Below are 15,656 nucleotides of genomic sequence, written 5' to 3'. Positions count from 1 at the left end.
TGAACTCTCCTGTCTTTTCACTCTAATGTAAGATTGAGTGGGCAATAAGCAGCTCGTTGCTTATATATTTTTGACTTAATGCCCTCCTACACACCTCTTCCCCTCCTCTTCCAATTTTTAACCTGTCTCCTTCACCGAAATAACAGTTGACATTTGAAATCAGGGGACAGGGAGGAGGAAAAAGAGCCGCACATTTTGAGCCTCTCTAATTTCAATCAAATGAGTTGGAATGAGCCCAACCTGCCATTCAGCGCTGAGCCCTCTTACGGATCAATGGCCTCTGAGCCTTGATAATCTCTCAAATTGATTGGTTGCCTCATTGATCATTACTCCAGCATTAACCAATCAAACATCTCTCCAGTAAACAAATACGCAGAATAAAGACATCCTCGGAAGTTTGCTCCCAGAGGAGAAACAAGTGAAAATATATAAACTGAAATCCCCCTTTGGAAGAGAATATCAAATCATAAAAGTGCTTAATATTTCACTGACTTGATGAAATATGCATTGTAGCCCAGAATGGAGGAAAATGCAATGATTTGGATGCATTATGTATGAGACAGTCCACTGGCGAAAATGACACTGCACTGTTGAATAATCGCCATTTCACTATCACCACAGCACAATGAGATTTTGTTATTACTACGCATCGCTCAATTCATTTGGAGAGTGCATACAGTTTGCATTTTGTATTTCGGCCCTAACTTATGTGTGCACAGCATATAGATGCTCGCTAATGAACTAAAGCTCGGACTTGGACGTGTCCTCTGCCTCACTTGACGAACTCACTGTGGCTCAGCCCCAAAAGAGCAGTAGGTTACCCATAAAAGCGGACTATAGTTGTATGAGGCAAATATTTATTAGGCTGATAACAAGAGGGGGAAAAAAAACATAGGCTAGTGAAATATTTATACTGTTCAGCAGAAACACAATTACTTTGCATCACAGTGGTTGTCGTCACATGTGGCTGTGTTTTGATGAGTTACCTCTGCCCTGAAAAACAGAAAGAGAGAGATTTAAGTGCACAATGTAACTTGTTTTTACACACAAATAGAGAGTGTGATATCTATAAGCAAAATAGCCCGTCTCTTGTCTTTTTGAATTTCAAGTAAACTTCAAGGACCATTACATTCTTGGCCCTGTTTCCCAAAAGCACCTTAAGGCTAAGTTGACTGTAAAAAAACAATCTGTTTCCAAAAGCATCATCAAGTAACTTAAGATGCTGTTAGAAATGATCATAGATTAAGGAGTTCCTCCCACCTAGCAGTCTTTTATGCACATTTAAAGCACTTTGAAATTGCCTTGTGTGTATGAATTTTGCTCGGCCTGTATAAATAAATATGCTGAAAATGCAGGAAGAAGCCAGAATGACATTTTCACTGGCGTTATTGATACATCCATACTTTTATCACGATCACTGATGCTCTTTAACAAGTGATGTTTGTCATAAAATGAGCCATGGTGTCCAGATAAGAAAATAAAACTAAGCTATCATTCTTACTATTACTACTAAAAATTTTAAAGGACCATTTGATTTGCATGATTGATCTGTCAGTTTCTCTCCTCACTGTCCCCCTCTTCCACTTTCACATAATATATTAATCTTGTTTGGCTGAAATGTCACTTTTGATATGTTTTCAGCTTCCGTATCTTCTCATGTCGTAATGTTAAAGGTGCTTATATCATTTGCCATGTGATTAAATGCTGTAGGTCCAGAGTTCAGACTGGCCATTGTGTGTACCGGGACACATCCTTGGCATTGGTCGACGACTGACAAATCCATAAAGGTGTACCAGCCTTGTCAGCCCTGAAAACACTCATAACTCCTCAAACCGATCATGATCAGGAAACTAGGCCGTGGTCCTGTCCACAAACTTATAGTCATGATTTGATTTGGCATGATTGTACTTTTTAACTTTGTGTTTCCTCTTTAATAAAAGTGTTGTGGTATGACAAGTATAACTCAACAAGAACTCATGACAGGATGCGCTTGTTTTCTGGGGTCCCTTTTGCTCTACCAACTGAGCAACATTTACACTCAGTGCAGAGTTGGCGTCATTGCGAGCAGGCTCCTGAGCTGACCTCACTAAACTTTTCAGTGGCAGGCAGCCACAACACAATAAAAGACTGAAGACAAACAAAGGATAAAAGCTTCACAGCTCTCTTTATTACAAGCCCCAGAATAACCAGTCAACCATTGTTAGTTGTGTTTTCATACAATGATAATCATAGTGTCTATAAATAAAAACTATGAGAATAAAACATTTCATGAGGTAAATGATTCCAAACTAAACTTGCTGAGGAGTCTTGAACATTTTAACAACTAATAATTTCCTGTAAACTGCAGTAAGTAGTAACTGTTTAATTAAGCAATGTAACACGAGAGGGCGTGATGTTGTACTGAATATCAGCACAGCTGTGATTCAGTCATAGGGCCGAGGTGGCAGGTGGAGCACCAAAGACAATCACAGCTGTGCTGATATCCAGTACATCACTCCCTCTCGTGTGATATTGCTTTAATACAACAGCTCTACGAGCGTAATATTAGTTAAATAAGCAACAACAGATTATGATTTGTTTGTTTACTTTTATAATTTATTGGGCAACACCAACACAAATAGTTCCAGAATTGGAGCTGGTGCTGGACTGTTGCTAAGCAACATATAAACATTTTCCTGACCTCCACAGTGCACACTAGCTTGCTGCTTAGTCTACACTTTACGTCAGGTGTGCGCTGTGAAGCGGAGTGATACATGTAATTAAAAGTCCCAGTGCTGTTATACTCATGGAAAGCCTTTCGACCAGTCAAATTACTTGGTCGGAACTAACTGTTGTATAATAAGTAGTAATTGATTTGGTGTACCTCAACCCACGGAGTGCTGCACGTCAGAGTTCAATTTTATTCACACCTACCATTGCTGCTTAATGTAATGATAACAGATTAAATGTTTGTCAGGAAGTTAATGAGACTGGATTCTTTTTTTCTTTTTTCTCCGTTTCAGAAGGTTTCTAAATCACCAAGCACAATTTATATGTGGTGACATCATTGCAAATAGATGTTGACATACAACACAAATACAAGTTAAGGATGCCACACATGGTGTTCAGCAGCGATGCCGCGCCGCTTCCAACGTGTTCATATTTGCACACAAATCTTTTGGACAGGAATTCAAAAAAAACAATTGCATCAAACCAGGAGGTGGGCTTTGATAGGCACAGGCTCCAGTGTTTGCTATGGACTTGTATACCCAGCTCAGTGCTTAACTGTGGGAAGCACAAACAATGAAAGGCTCCAGGCTCAAACAAACACTTTTATCAAGGCAGTGTGCAGGGAGGAGTGTAATTTGATGTAGCATGTCTATCCTGGGCACGTCTCTTTAAAGGGACCAGTTTCCTAAAGTGCACTACTCAATGTTTTACAAGGGTGACTCCTCACTGCCTGATTTAAACTCTGCTTCTCCCACAGACCCAGATAAAAGAGCTCACTGTCTGGAGTTCCTGGATATGTCTGGAGTCTCCTTGTCAACTTCAACAGGCCTGGTAAGGTTGTATTTTCCATTTAATTTCATAAAATCTTTACCTTTGCGGCTGCCATTTTCCACTGGTTTGATTACACGGTGTGTCACTCTGTGAATGCATGTGCTTAGATGCACCATAGAGACACACTTGAGATAAAATATGCTTTCTGATACAGGAGCCACTTTCAAATTCTGTAAAAAAAAAAAGAAAGAAAAAAAATCCTAGCCCAGCAACATGCACACTGTCTGTGTGAAAGGCATCAATGAAGCCAGGATTTGTAGAACATGTATATTCAGCCTAAATGATTTGAGAGATTAAAATATTTCACCGCAAACAGACACATTTAATAACCACAAGAGCTCCACAGAAACATAGAAGGTACTGAGTGCATAAATGATTTGGCAAACAGCAAATTGATTTTCCACCAGAAACTTAAACACAAAAACGTCTGGCGTTCAGCCACCTCCCTAAATATCATTCAGAGGCAGCTTCCTCCGCGCCTGATTTCAGCCCTCCTGAGTGCCAGCATTTACATTTGTTATTTCCCTGTTTAGCCTCATTTGCTTTTGCTCATTTATCACAGCTGTTTTGTTGGAAATGTTTTGGTGCATCTCAGGTCTGGAAGTCTGATCTTCAGAGGGACGAGGTCAGAATATGTCACCAATTTTTCTGAAGTAAGCCAGTTTGTGAGTGCCGGAGTATCTGATCAAAATGCCACAGGGAACAAACTTCAGATGAATCAGCAGATGGAGATGATAGTATTTGTTTTGGTGCTGCTGCACAGTAAACGGAGGTGGATGTTACCGTCTGTGGTGTAAAGGAACTGAATGAGTGGCTTTGTCTCAGATGAGATACTTGACAGACAGGCGTTTCAAAGAGCCTGCCTTATTACTGGTTTCACTTTCAAGGAGAGTAAGACACCACCATAAAAAGGATTCTTCAAACTGCCTTTTTCCTCTCTGTATGTCAAAGACTAGACAGACAATTTTCTTGAAGTAACAATCAGAAGATCACTCTCTGCCTGCACAGTGTCCACAAGCAATCTCCAAAAATGGTACTTGACTGTACAATAACCAAGCCATAAACTACAAAGGGCTCTGCTCCCATCTTTGGTTTCTGAGATGAGTTGCTTCTGACTGCACCCTGCCGCTTCCTCTTCCTCATCCTCATTTTTTTTTTTTTTTTTTTTTGAGCATGTGTGTATATGTGTGTGTGCGATTAGAGAACTGAGATCTGCCTCATTGACATTCATGTATGCATTTGATGTCAAACTGACTAAGTATTTAAGACACTAGAGGGCAAAGGGAAGAAATCTGGGAGCAGTCAGAAGATGCCGTATTGCTGATTGATTGTCCTCACTGATCCCAGTTCGCACTGTAGTGGAGGTGCTGCATTCACTTGAGCACACACGTGTCTGTGAGAGTGATTAGCTGCGTGTATGTGCTAACGGGGATGGCTGGTGTGTGAGTATATGGGCAGGTGCATTTCTGTGTGTGTGACAGAGGAGCCAGAAAGATCTCATAAATATGTATTTCTGTGTGTGCGAATGTGCGCACAGGCTCACGTCACTGTGTGTGTGTGCGTCCACGTCACTCTGTGCGCTCGCAGCGCCGCACACTGCTGTGTGCATCTTTTGTGTCTTCGCTCACGTCCAAGCAATGAAATTCAAATAAAAAAAATATCAAGGCGAGGATAACATTTGGATGCTGTTTGGATGACAGGAAAATATTGGTCTGGCAGTGATATGCCTTTTATGCTGTCACTTTGATGGTCAATGAAAAAAACAAAACAAAACAAAACAAAAATCCCATTGTTTTTCTCAAGCTCTCTTGCCAAAGCCTAACTGTCTGTAACAAATGCATCAGGAATAATATCTTTCATCTTCCTACAATGGAAACCAGTGATTCCCAAACATTATTTGTACCAGGATGTAATTCTGCAGTTGCCAGAGGGGTGTGTGGAATTAACTCAACTCATTCACTCAACTGGACTGTACTAAAAAATAGAAATTTATATTTGGTATAAAATAAACAGGCAAACAGGAAAAATGATTTGGTGCAATACTGTTTTCACAATAACCTGGAAGATGATCATTTTCATATGTTGTTATGTTGCAGTCTTAAAATCATTCAAATTCACTCAATAACCCACAACGACAAAACAAGACAAGATTTTTTTGAAACTGCCCCTTTGCTAAGACACTTGAAATCTAGCTCAGGTGCCACTCATTTATATTGATCTTCTTTGAGATGTTTCTACACCTTGACTGGGTCCACCTGCTTTTGGAAAAGCAAATACCTGTCTATATAAGGTCTCACAGATGAAAGCTCCTATCAGAGCAAAAACCAAGCAATGAGGATGAAGGAACCAGGTTGTGCTGAAGCACAGATCTGGGGAAGGCTACAACAACATTTCTGCTGCGTTTCCCAAGAGCGCAGTGGCCTCCATCACTCTAACATGGAAGACGTTTGGAACAACCAGGTGGCCCGGCCGAACTGAGCAATCAGGGGAGAAGTGCCTTGGTAAGAGAGGTGACCAAGAACACGATGGTCACTCTGGCTGAGCTTCAGAGATTCCAGAGAAACTTCCAGAAGAACAACCATCACTGCATCACTCTTACAATCTGGGCTTTGTGGCAAAGTGGACTCTTCTCGGTGAAAGACACATGAAAGCTGCTTGCAGTTTGCAAAAGGCACCTAAAGGACTCTGAGATTGTGAAACAAGATATCAGGTCTGATGACAGCAACACTGAACTGTTTGGCCTCAATTCTAAGCGTCGTGTCTGGAGGAAACCAGCCACCACTCAACACCTGTCCAACACCATCCCAACAGTGAAGCATCATGCTTTAGTGGTGTTTTTGAACAGGAGAGAGAGGGAGACTGGTCAGGGTTGAGGGAAAGCTGAATGAAGGGAAGTACAGAGAAATCCTAAATGAAAAGCTGATCCACATCGCTCAAGACCTCAGACTGGGCCGAAGGTTCCCCTTCCAACAGGACAATGACCCCGAGCACGCAGCCAAGACAACACAGCAGTGGCTTAGGGACAACTTTGTGAATGTCCCTGAGTGGCCCAGCCAGAGTCCTGACTTAGACACAACATGAACCCAACATCGAACATGTTTGGGGAGACATAAAAATGGCTATCCACCCACAGTCCCCTTCCAGCCTGACAGAGCTCGAGAAGATCTACTAAGATCAACTAAGGACTGAGTAAACGGTCAGAATGTCAGTTTTTATTGGAGCGCCTCGCTGGCTCACTTCGTAGAGCACATACCAATTCAGGTTCGAATCCAGCCGAGACCCTTCACTGCGATTCATCCCCTCTCTCTCTCACTTTCCATGTCCCTCTCTCACTGTCGCTATCACATTAAAGGCAAAAAGAACTGCCTAAAAAGTTGCTAAATATTCTAAAATTCTTTTTTTAATCTTTGTCATTGAGTGGTATTGGGTGTAACATAAGGCTGCAACATAACAAAATATGTACAAAGTGAAGGGCTCTGAATATTTTCTGAATGCACTGTACAAAAATATCTGTGTTTAGTTAATGGTGTTAAATAACATCTAGTTTATAATCCATTTATAACAAATTCGGTACATGACCGGTGTGTTCCACCCGTCTAAACCAAACCATTTGCAGACTAAAAAAACACAATGCACAGATGCAGAGACTCAAATACACGTGGTGTTGAGGTAAAGGACAGGAGGAAGAAAATGTGGGGAAGGTGTGAGGGAGATAAAAAAGGGAGGTCATGTGAGGTGAGCAGCCTGGATGAAGGTTGCAGATGAGAGAAAAGAGCATGAAGGCAGTGAGACTGAGCAGAAAGGGTCTAATGGCAGAAAAACGACATCCTTCTTTTCATTTCCTTTCTTCCTCTTGTGTTCCTAAAATGGCACTGCTGAACCATAAAATGCTGCAGCGCTCACCTCTCGCCCTGCCTGTGTGTCTGACACAGATCAGGTTGCGACAGTTTGACACCGATAGGCGCCCTCGCCGTTTGTTGTGGAGTTCCAGTTATCAGCGCCCGCTGCCGTCAGCCCTCAATCCCACATGCTCACTGGAGGCGCACAAAAGGAGGAAGAGAGAAAATGGCATTTGGAATTCGGAGAAAATAGAGTGGCACAAAGAAACCGTTGATGAAAAGCATCCCAGAATTTAAGAGGGATTGAAAAAGGTTGCACTGTTTCATTTCAAAAGACGTTTTTTTTGTTCTGGGCCTTTGATGCAACTGGAAAGAGCTTCACTTGATGATGGAAAACAGAATTGATAGGATTCCTTTTTCATGAAACATCCTTCTGCTGCAAATAATGCTGCTACAAAACTAACCCTCCTTGAAAACACAATTAATTGTACATTTGCCTCCCGGTCTATTTCCTTTTCCTTCATCTTTAAGTACTAATCCAGCTCATGTAAAAAAAAAAAAAAAAAAGGTACTTTCTTCTTGATGATTGATCTGTGTACATGAAGTAATTCGCCTGTACCTGGTTTATGCGTAAGTTTATGAGAGCCAAAAAGGAAGTGATGTTTTTCTGATTTGTTAAGAAAAAAAAAGAGTTTGCCTAAGCATCACTCAACCAAACGCACCTTTTCCTTTCCATTTCTGTCTTAAATTCAAACTAAGCCAGCATTTTGTTTTAGTTTTTTAACGCCCAAATGCAGAGGTTTCTCAAAGACGCGTGGAGAGATTTGAACACACCGGCTCTCGCCTCATCGTGTTGACACACGTCGTCTGAAAGCTTTTCCAGAGCGATCACACGTGCCTCCACACACTTGGTCAGGTGCTATGTAGCAGGAGCGCGAAGACACACAATTACTGTCACCTTGAATTCTCTCTGGGAGAGCACATTGTGGTTGTCAACAGTGCCAATCACACGCTACATGTGCTTTTACTCACCTGTATGTATGTATGGTTGCCAGATAGCAACAGGTATAACTGCTGCCTTTCAGTCACCTTTTACTGTTTTTCGAATAAAACCTTCAGCATTCATGATGATAAAGAGCAGGGGTCGCATGGTGAGCAGAAATTTTGCAATGGAAATGACTTTGCTAGATTAATGTTTTTGTCACTGTCAACAATCCTTACTGGCATCAGAGACTTGTTGGAGAAAACACAAGAAGCCAAAGCTGACCAATCACAGTTTGGCATTTATTCAACCCCTGTAGCATTAATAGCTCTGGTGTGGACATCATTAAGGCTTCTGTTCTCATCCAAAAAGTTAATTCGATATTAGTGCTCTAAATGAAATGACAGAATATGTCATTTGTAACTGCCCCTGGACACACAGGTGATCTCTGGGAGGTGAGAAAATATCAGTGCTTAATTCAAAAATGTCACAAAAACAGGCTGTTAGGATCACAGGTCTCTGCTGATTATCAAAGAAGAACAGATATGACAAAACAAAGGAATGAAGCAAATGAAAAGATGATAATACAGTCGCTGGTGCCAACTCTTTAACATGCAGACTGCAGTACCACTCTGCTTAAGATAACCTAAATCAGAGCATCAGATAAACACAGGGATGTTTTGGAATAATATATTAAGCATCTCACAACCCCCCCCCCCCCCCCTTCCTCCTCTCCTCCACTTTTTTTTCCTCTCAACTACCTCATCACACTCTCTTCCTGTGCCTTCATCTCCTCCCCTCTGTCTTTCGTGAGGTGGGTGGAGGCGTTCCACATTACTGCGAGCTATGCACTAAGTTACACTTTGTTCCTTGCACCACAGGGTGCATGTTTACTCATTTAGCATGTCAAGACATGAGGAGGAAAACTGTCACCCTCTAACTAAATGACGACATCAAGGGACCATGTGATCAATGGAGGACCCGTGTATCCCCAACATAGGCTTTATTCATGCGAAATCAACATGTATCATCATTATTTCAAGTGTAGATGAAATCAAACTGACTGTTTTGCAGCCAGAAAAATTCAAAGCCTCTCCAAAAGGATCAGCCTTTTTCCTTTCTCCTTCTCTTCCACTCATTTACTCTGTTGTTCCTCTCCCTCTCTTCTGGTTCAACTAGGCAATGGTGCCATGTAAGTTTAAAGAGCTTTGTTAAATATTAATCATGGGTTTGATCGACTGAGTCAAATCTTTACTCATTTCACCACAACAAGGCACATTTCTGCCTCACTAAAAAGAGAGGAGAGGAAAAAAGAAGACAGCATGAGGTGCATGTGTCCTTTGAGCAGCTATTAAACGATCTGTTTGAAGCTAACTGAGAAATGGGCCCCTCCAGCAACTGCTGTTCACCACACAAGGTGAATGAGGCCAGTGTTGGAGCTCTTCTAACTTTTATACCCACCTATTAGATGTATGGTGCATCACAAGCAGACGCAAACAGGCACGGTTGCCCACACAGACAACACTTAGCGCAAATAAAGACACAAGCCACTGTGGATCGGCTTTTAACTCACAGTAATTACAAATTATGAATATAAATGACTATAGCTAGGTCACATTTTTCAGGACAGAGTCATAATTCAGAAAACCATCAGCGTGCAGTGGCTTTGAAGGTGGAGGCTGCGTGCAGATGCACTCGCATAACACGCTGTGCTCTGCAGAAAATAAACTGATTCGAAGATAGACGCTCGATATTTGTGCTCAGACACATTAATCACAATAAAGACGGTGTCATCATTTACTGCTACAAATACAGTTATTTTACATGACAGAGATGTATCAGTGAAGACAACAAAATGAGTGTCATCTTTGTCCTGTTGCAAGCTGATAAGCTGACAATTTGACAGTACAAGAAACAGTGGCAAAGTCAGTGATGAATCTAATCGCACAGGAGGCATTTCTCACCTCCTCTGTCACAATTAACAAGTGTTAAATCTATTGAAATTGCATGGTATAGATGAGTGATAAGCATCTTGGTCTGTGATCTACCCACTTAGTTTTAGGCATGATAATGCTTCTCGCCATGTATCTCAGTCAACGGTATGAATGCTATGGTTCGTCTTTTCTTTTAACAATCAGCACACAACCAGAATGCAAGTGTCATTTACTGCTAATGATAGTTCAGATAGTTTTTGTTTTGTTTGTCCTTGTATAGAGATACTGTACTTACAGTATATCCCTTACTGCTTATATCCCAATATAATGAACAATTTTGATTGTAATCCTCGCAGCTTATTTTTAGAACATTTTATAGGGTGGTTTCCCGCCACCTGTTTTTATACCTTTTTTTTTACTATGCTATGCTATTATTTAAAAAAACTGGGGAAATTCTGGAAATTTGAAAAAAATTCTCAAAATGCTCAGAGGGCATATGCCTTGTCAACTTAACGATGGCTGAAGCTTTCAGCAAGACCGGTGAGTAGACAGCTGTTAATGCTAACGTTGGCTATGTAGCAAAAGCAAAACTTACAAAGTTCCTCTACAAACATCAAAATAACAAAATATCACAGCAGATTAAAACAAATCTGTGTGGAGTGATAAGGAGACTTCCTCACATTAATATATGAAGCAACCAGAAATGCCACATTTCCATATATTTAAAAATAGTTTTTCAGTGTTTGAGGTTTGACCACAGTTTTTTTTAATTGCGTCATCCTCTGCAATGGTTAAATGGCACCCCACAGGAAAAATAGTGCCACCAGCTTTTTTTTCACATACCATCCAACTGTTCATATACAGACAGTGGATGGAAACGTGCAAAAAATGCATTTTCTGTTCAGATCACCCAAGTAGCCTCTACAAATAGACATTGTACTATTGCGAAAAAAAATATGCTGTGAACGTTTTACTGACATGTTGACTATCAACATGTTGACTATCAACAATCTTCACAGCATATTTGTTTTTTTGACTTCCCAAATACATAAATAAACAACATTTTCTTATTACATTAATAGAAAATGTAATTACCTAATATTTATGTTTCCTTCAAAACGCATTTGCCGTTGCAAATTAGTTGTATATAAACATCATTTCTAGGAGACAGGTTTTAAATGCTGTGCTTGGTTTGTATAGCGTAGTTGTCATTCTTAGTGAAACGGCCCAGTAGTGGCCATAAGGGGGCTCTAATCTGTTACCATTCTTCATTCACCCTCCATTGGAATGAATGACCTTCTGTCCTGTTACTTAAGCAATGTGTGAAGCTGTGCAGACAGCGTGAGAGATTTGGAGAGCTACTGGCAGCACCCAGAGCAGCTTACATCCAAAATGTGGCACGCAAAGTACGGAGGAAACATGAACCAACTGTATCCAAACCACAGGAAAATTATGAAACAGTAATGTGGCCTTAAATAACTTCTTCACTCATCCGCCTCATGAAGAAAGTATTGTCCTAAAAGCGGAAAAATTATGTATATATGATGGCAGAGCACAGCGAAAAGCCGTCTGTTCTGAAGCTCTGCCATTTTGCATCGCCTTATGATGGTCAAAGGACTTATTATTAAAGACAGCCTGCCTCCTTCTCAATTAGGACAGAACAGACACAACATGTGGCAGCATGAAATTCACTGTGACACCACTAGCTACCAGTGCCAACAAAAAGAAAGGGGGAGAAAAAAAGAGCAAGTGTTGGGCTAAGGGAATAAAATATGATGGAGAGGAAGGGTAAGGAGTGGGAGGAAAGATGAGGAATGATCCCTGATTGTGCTTGTCTTATGAGGAGCATCCATCAGGAGTGACACCTGCACAAATAAAACCCTTTTTTCCCCACATTCAATTACATAGCGTGAGGCAAAGTTTATACACACAAATGCACACGCCCACACATACACACAGAAAAATTATTAAATAAATGAAGACACATGCACATACACTCACTTCTGATTCACATATGTGCAGCGTATTCAAATCTAATGTGACTTAAATTTAGCATCATTCGCGCAGAAGATTGTTTAATCTCTACTGAGGAAGATTTATCGCACAATGGCTGCACTTTTATATGTAATACAGGATGACAGTTTCATTAAATAAAATAAGAATCAATGGAGAGCGGAGTCGCAGCTGCAGCATGCGTACACAGACTCCCCACGTAAATTACAGTTGGACGTAAATTCAGGAACGCAGATTAGAACTGGCTCCGAACTTCAGGGACAGGAGAAAATGAGATTGTTAGCAGCCTCACCTGTTGGAAAGGAAAATGGGGACATCTGAATCCTGGAGGACAGTTGGCTCGATGCGACTGGGCTCCAGAGTGCTGGAGGAAGAGAGAAGGAGATTAAATAAGTGATTGAAGGATGGCGTGAGACAGAAAGGTGGAGAAAAAGACAGATTAAGAATATGCCTGAGGATGTGAAAGAAGGAATCAATGTTTAACTAGTCTGAAAGCCAAGAAAGTGTCAATGAGCAGCATGTCTGAGGTATTTCTTAGCAAATAAACAGTCTCACCAGGTTGGCCAGACTTGCCTTGGCAAACCAAATGAATAAGTAAAAAGATGAGTTCAGTGAACTGTCTATGTGTAATATTTCACCAATACAATAGAACTGCAGTATAAATGCAGCTATATTTTCAGGAAAACAATCTGGACAAATTGCTTTGGAGAGTTTCCATGAAGAAAGGTAACAAAACACCTACACTGCAATATCACAGATGCCAATGGCGCTGAAAAGACCTATAAAGTTGTCAGGACAGTATAGAACTGTTTTGGTCTCTTGCTGTTATTAAAAGGTGCTATGTCTTCTGTGAAACCATATTAAGTTAAATTAAAGTATGATTTAGTATCTATATCCTTTATATTTCTTGACTTTCCTTTTATATTTTTGTTTTTTCTGCAGAGATAGCGCCCACGACATTGATGTTCTCTAGGTGGTGTACTGACTGACAGCAGGTGGGTGTCCTCCATCTGTTTTTATGCACATTTTCAATTTGCACACATGCAAAAAGATTTTTACACTTGGCACAGGTGGACTAGTTGGGAGTATCAATAAAGGCAAAATGCAACGAAGTGCAATGGAAACTGACTTGGCGAATAAAGCAGGATGTACCTGAAGCATGTGACTTAAACGTCCATTGAGGAGAGTCTGTGTGGCGCAATGTGGAGACTGTAACATTTCTCAAATTAATACTTAATGAAACAAACATATTTCAGTCATGTTGTCTACATGGTTTTTCACTGTTTGCAGTTTGACTGGATCTCTTAAAGCGCCTCCTCCCTCTGCAATGATTTAATGGCAACCAGCTGGAAAATTAGCACCAGCAGCTGTTTTACCTCAGTGAACCTACTTGTACTTTCTGCATGGCTATAGTGGATGAAAACTGACTCACGTAAATTCACATTTTCTCAGGACGATTTTCTCAGAATCTGAAAGTTTGCGCCACATTTGGTTGGAAACCGAGACAACATCTGTACTGGTTTTTGATTGGTGCAAATTCTGTGTGGGCAGGCACTGCGAATATTTGTTTGAGATCAGCTCATTTTCACAGACAGGTAACCAACTGAGGAGATGGTGTGGTGGTGTTGTGACTGAATCACAAACAGGTCTGATCACAAAATGGAAACAGCACAATGGACAGCACATCTCCTAAAAGACCGACCCTCAGCTATCAGGCAACTGGTGCCATGGGTATGATTATAGCTTTTTTTTCCTGACACAAAAAGTGAGAAGAATTCAAATTCCAGTTTAGTATAAAGTATTATAATATAGAATTTACATTTCTATGTGTGGCAACTGAAGGGATTGCCTTTTTTATGCCCACAGAATAATTTAAAAGATACTATAATGACGTAAACATCCTACAAAAAAACCCATTCAACTCACTGTAGAAACCCTTTGAGTGCAGAGAAGTAAAAGCGGTATATGGCTGGATCCTTAGATCTGAGAGACACCATTAAATGTAACCTGTGTGCCATGTCAGATACTTAAAGAGCTATTATAAAACTCAAGAGGAACAACTATGCCCTACGTACAGCTAATCACAGCAAAGAGGAATGAATGACTAGCTTTATACAGTACCACAAGATAAGTCCTAGTCATGATCATCCTGGATTACCAAGACTTTATTTATTTTAAAAAAAAAAGCATAAACTAGTTATTTGCGTGGCTCGAGACATAATTTTCTTCAGACTCATTACACTGTTTGATGCAGAGTTTGCCTTTGTTTGCTGTGTTGACAACAATTTCATAAACCTGAAGCACAGCAGCACAGTGAAGAACAGCTTACTCTGCTTTTACAGACCTGTATCAACACATTATAATATCATTTAACGGGAGAAAAAAAGTGCAAAGATCAATCATCCTCATTAAATAATAATTGTCAAATCACATTCATCATAAAGTCACATTTTCACAGCAGTGATGAGCAAATTAGCTAATTAGAGCAGAGATCCAGTTGACAATCGCAGTGAAGAGGTAATTTATCACAATGCAAAGCAGCACTGTAATAGGGATAATAATAACGCTGTTTTTACATTTGCATGTCGGCTGGAGAGTAAAATGTCTTGTGATGCCAGGCGCTCACTCATAGCACCATCCTCCATCTTGGAGCATTTGAAAATGCCAGGACGTGGGCGGGGGAGGGGGGGGGTGCTGATCCAAAATAGAGTGCAGACTGGAGAGTGAGCTCCGGAAGCCATACACCTTAACACTTGACAAGTAATCTTTGAATCATTAGTAATGCTCAACAACTCTATCAAACTCTGTCCTTCACTGTTGCGCCACTTTCTAGTTTTTTTTTTTTTTGCCTTCATTAATATTTCATGTAAAGCTCCAATAGGTCTCAGGAATCTTCTCTCAGGGTCTCAAGGGTTAACAAGGAAGCTGAAGAAGAGAGAGAGAGGCAGAGAGCAGATTTCCTGATTGTGAACAAACATCATTGATCGGACCTGTAACCGAGTCTGTGTCTCATATCCACCTCAAAACCAATCTACTGAGATCTCTCAGAGACTATTACGCTCACTCTGCGCTTGCTCCTTTTCCACCCCCATGAAAGCAAGTCACCGGAGGGACAGTCATCCCATATTCTTTCGGGGGCTTTGAAGTATTTTCCTTTAGAGCACATATCACGACACATCGAACCTTATTTTGTTGCCTAGTTACAAGATTTCTTTTTTTTTTTTTTCAGCCTTTTTACTTTAAAGATTGCCTCAGCCGAATTAGTTCACATAAGCTGAATCCATGTGTCTGTGATCAAATGGACGTGCTGCTGTAGGAGGACTCAGAGTAACATGTTCACATATGCAT

At 40.7% G+C, this 15,656-nt stretch overlaps 1 protein-coding gene across 2 annotated transcripts in view; it reads right to left on the bottom strand.

The window, feature by feature from the left end:
- Positions 1–852: 852 nt before the first annotated feature.
- Positions 853–15,656, bottom strand: part of LOC130183365 (uncharacterized) — a 24,824-nt gene continuing 10,020 nt past the window's right edge. For both annotated transcript variants that reach the window (XM_056398680.1, XM_056398681.1), the window contains 2 exons: positions 12,601–12,672; positions 853–993 (listed from right to left, as the gene is read on the bottom strand). In XM_056398680.1, the coding sequence (XP_056254655.1) occupies positions 958–993; positions 12,601–12,672 (108 nt within the window). In that variant the 3' untranslated portion in view covers positions 853–957. The remainder of the gene's footprint in view (positions 994–12,600; positions 12,673–15,656) is intronic.

Source organism: Seriola aureovittata, chromosome 16 (assembly GCF_021018895.1).
Source record: "Seriola aureovittata isolate HTS-2021-v1 ecotype China chromosome 16, ASM2101889v1, whole genome shotgun sequence".
Classification (NCBI taxonomy): Eukaryota; Metazoa; Chordata; class Actinopteri; order Carangiformes; family Carangidae; genus Seriola; species Seriola aureovittata.
This window is presented reverse-complemented; position numbering and strand designations above follow the sequence as displayed.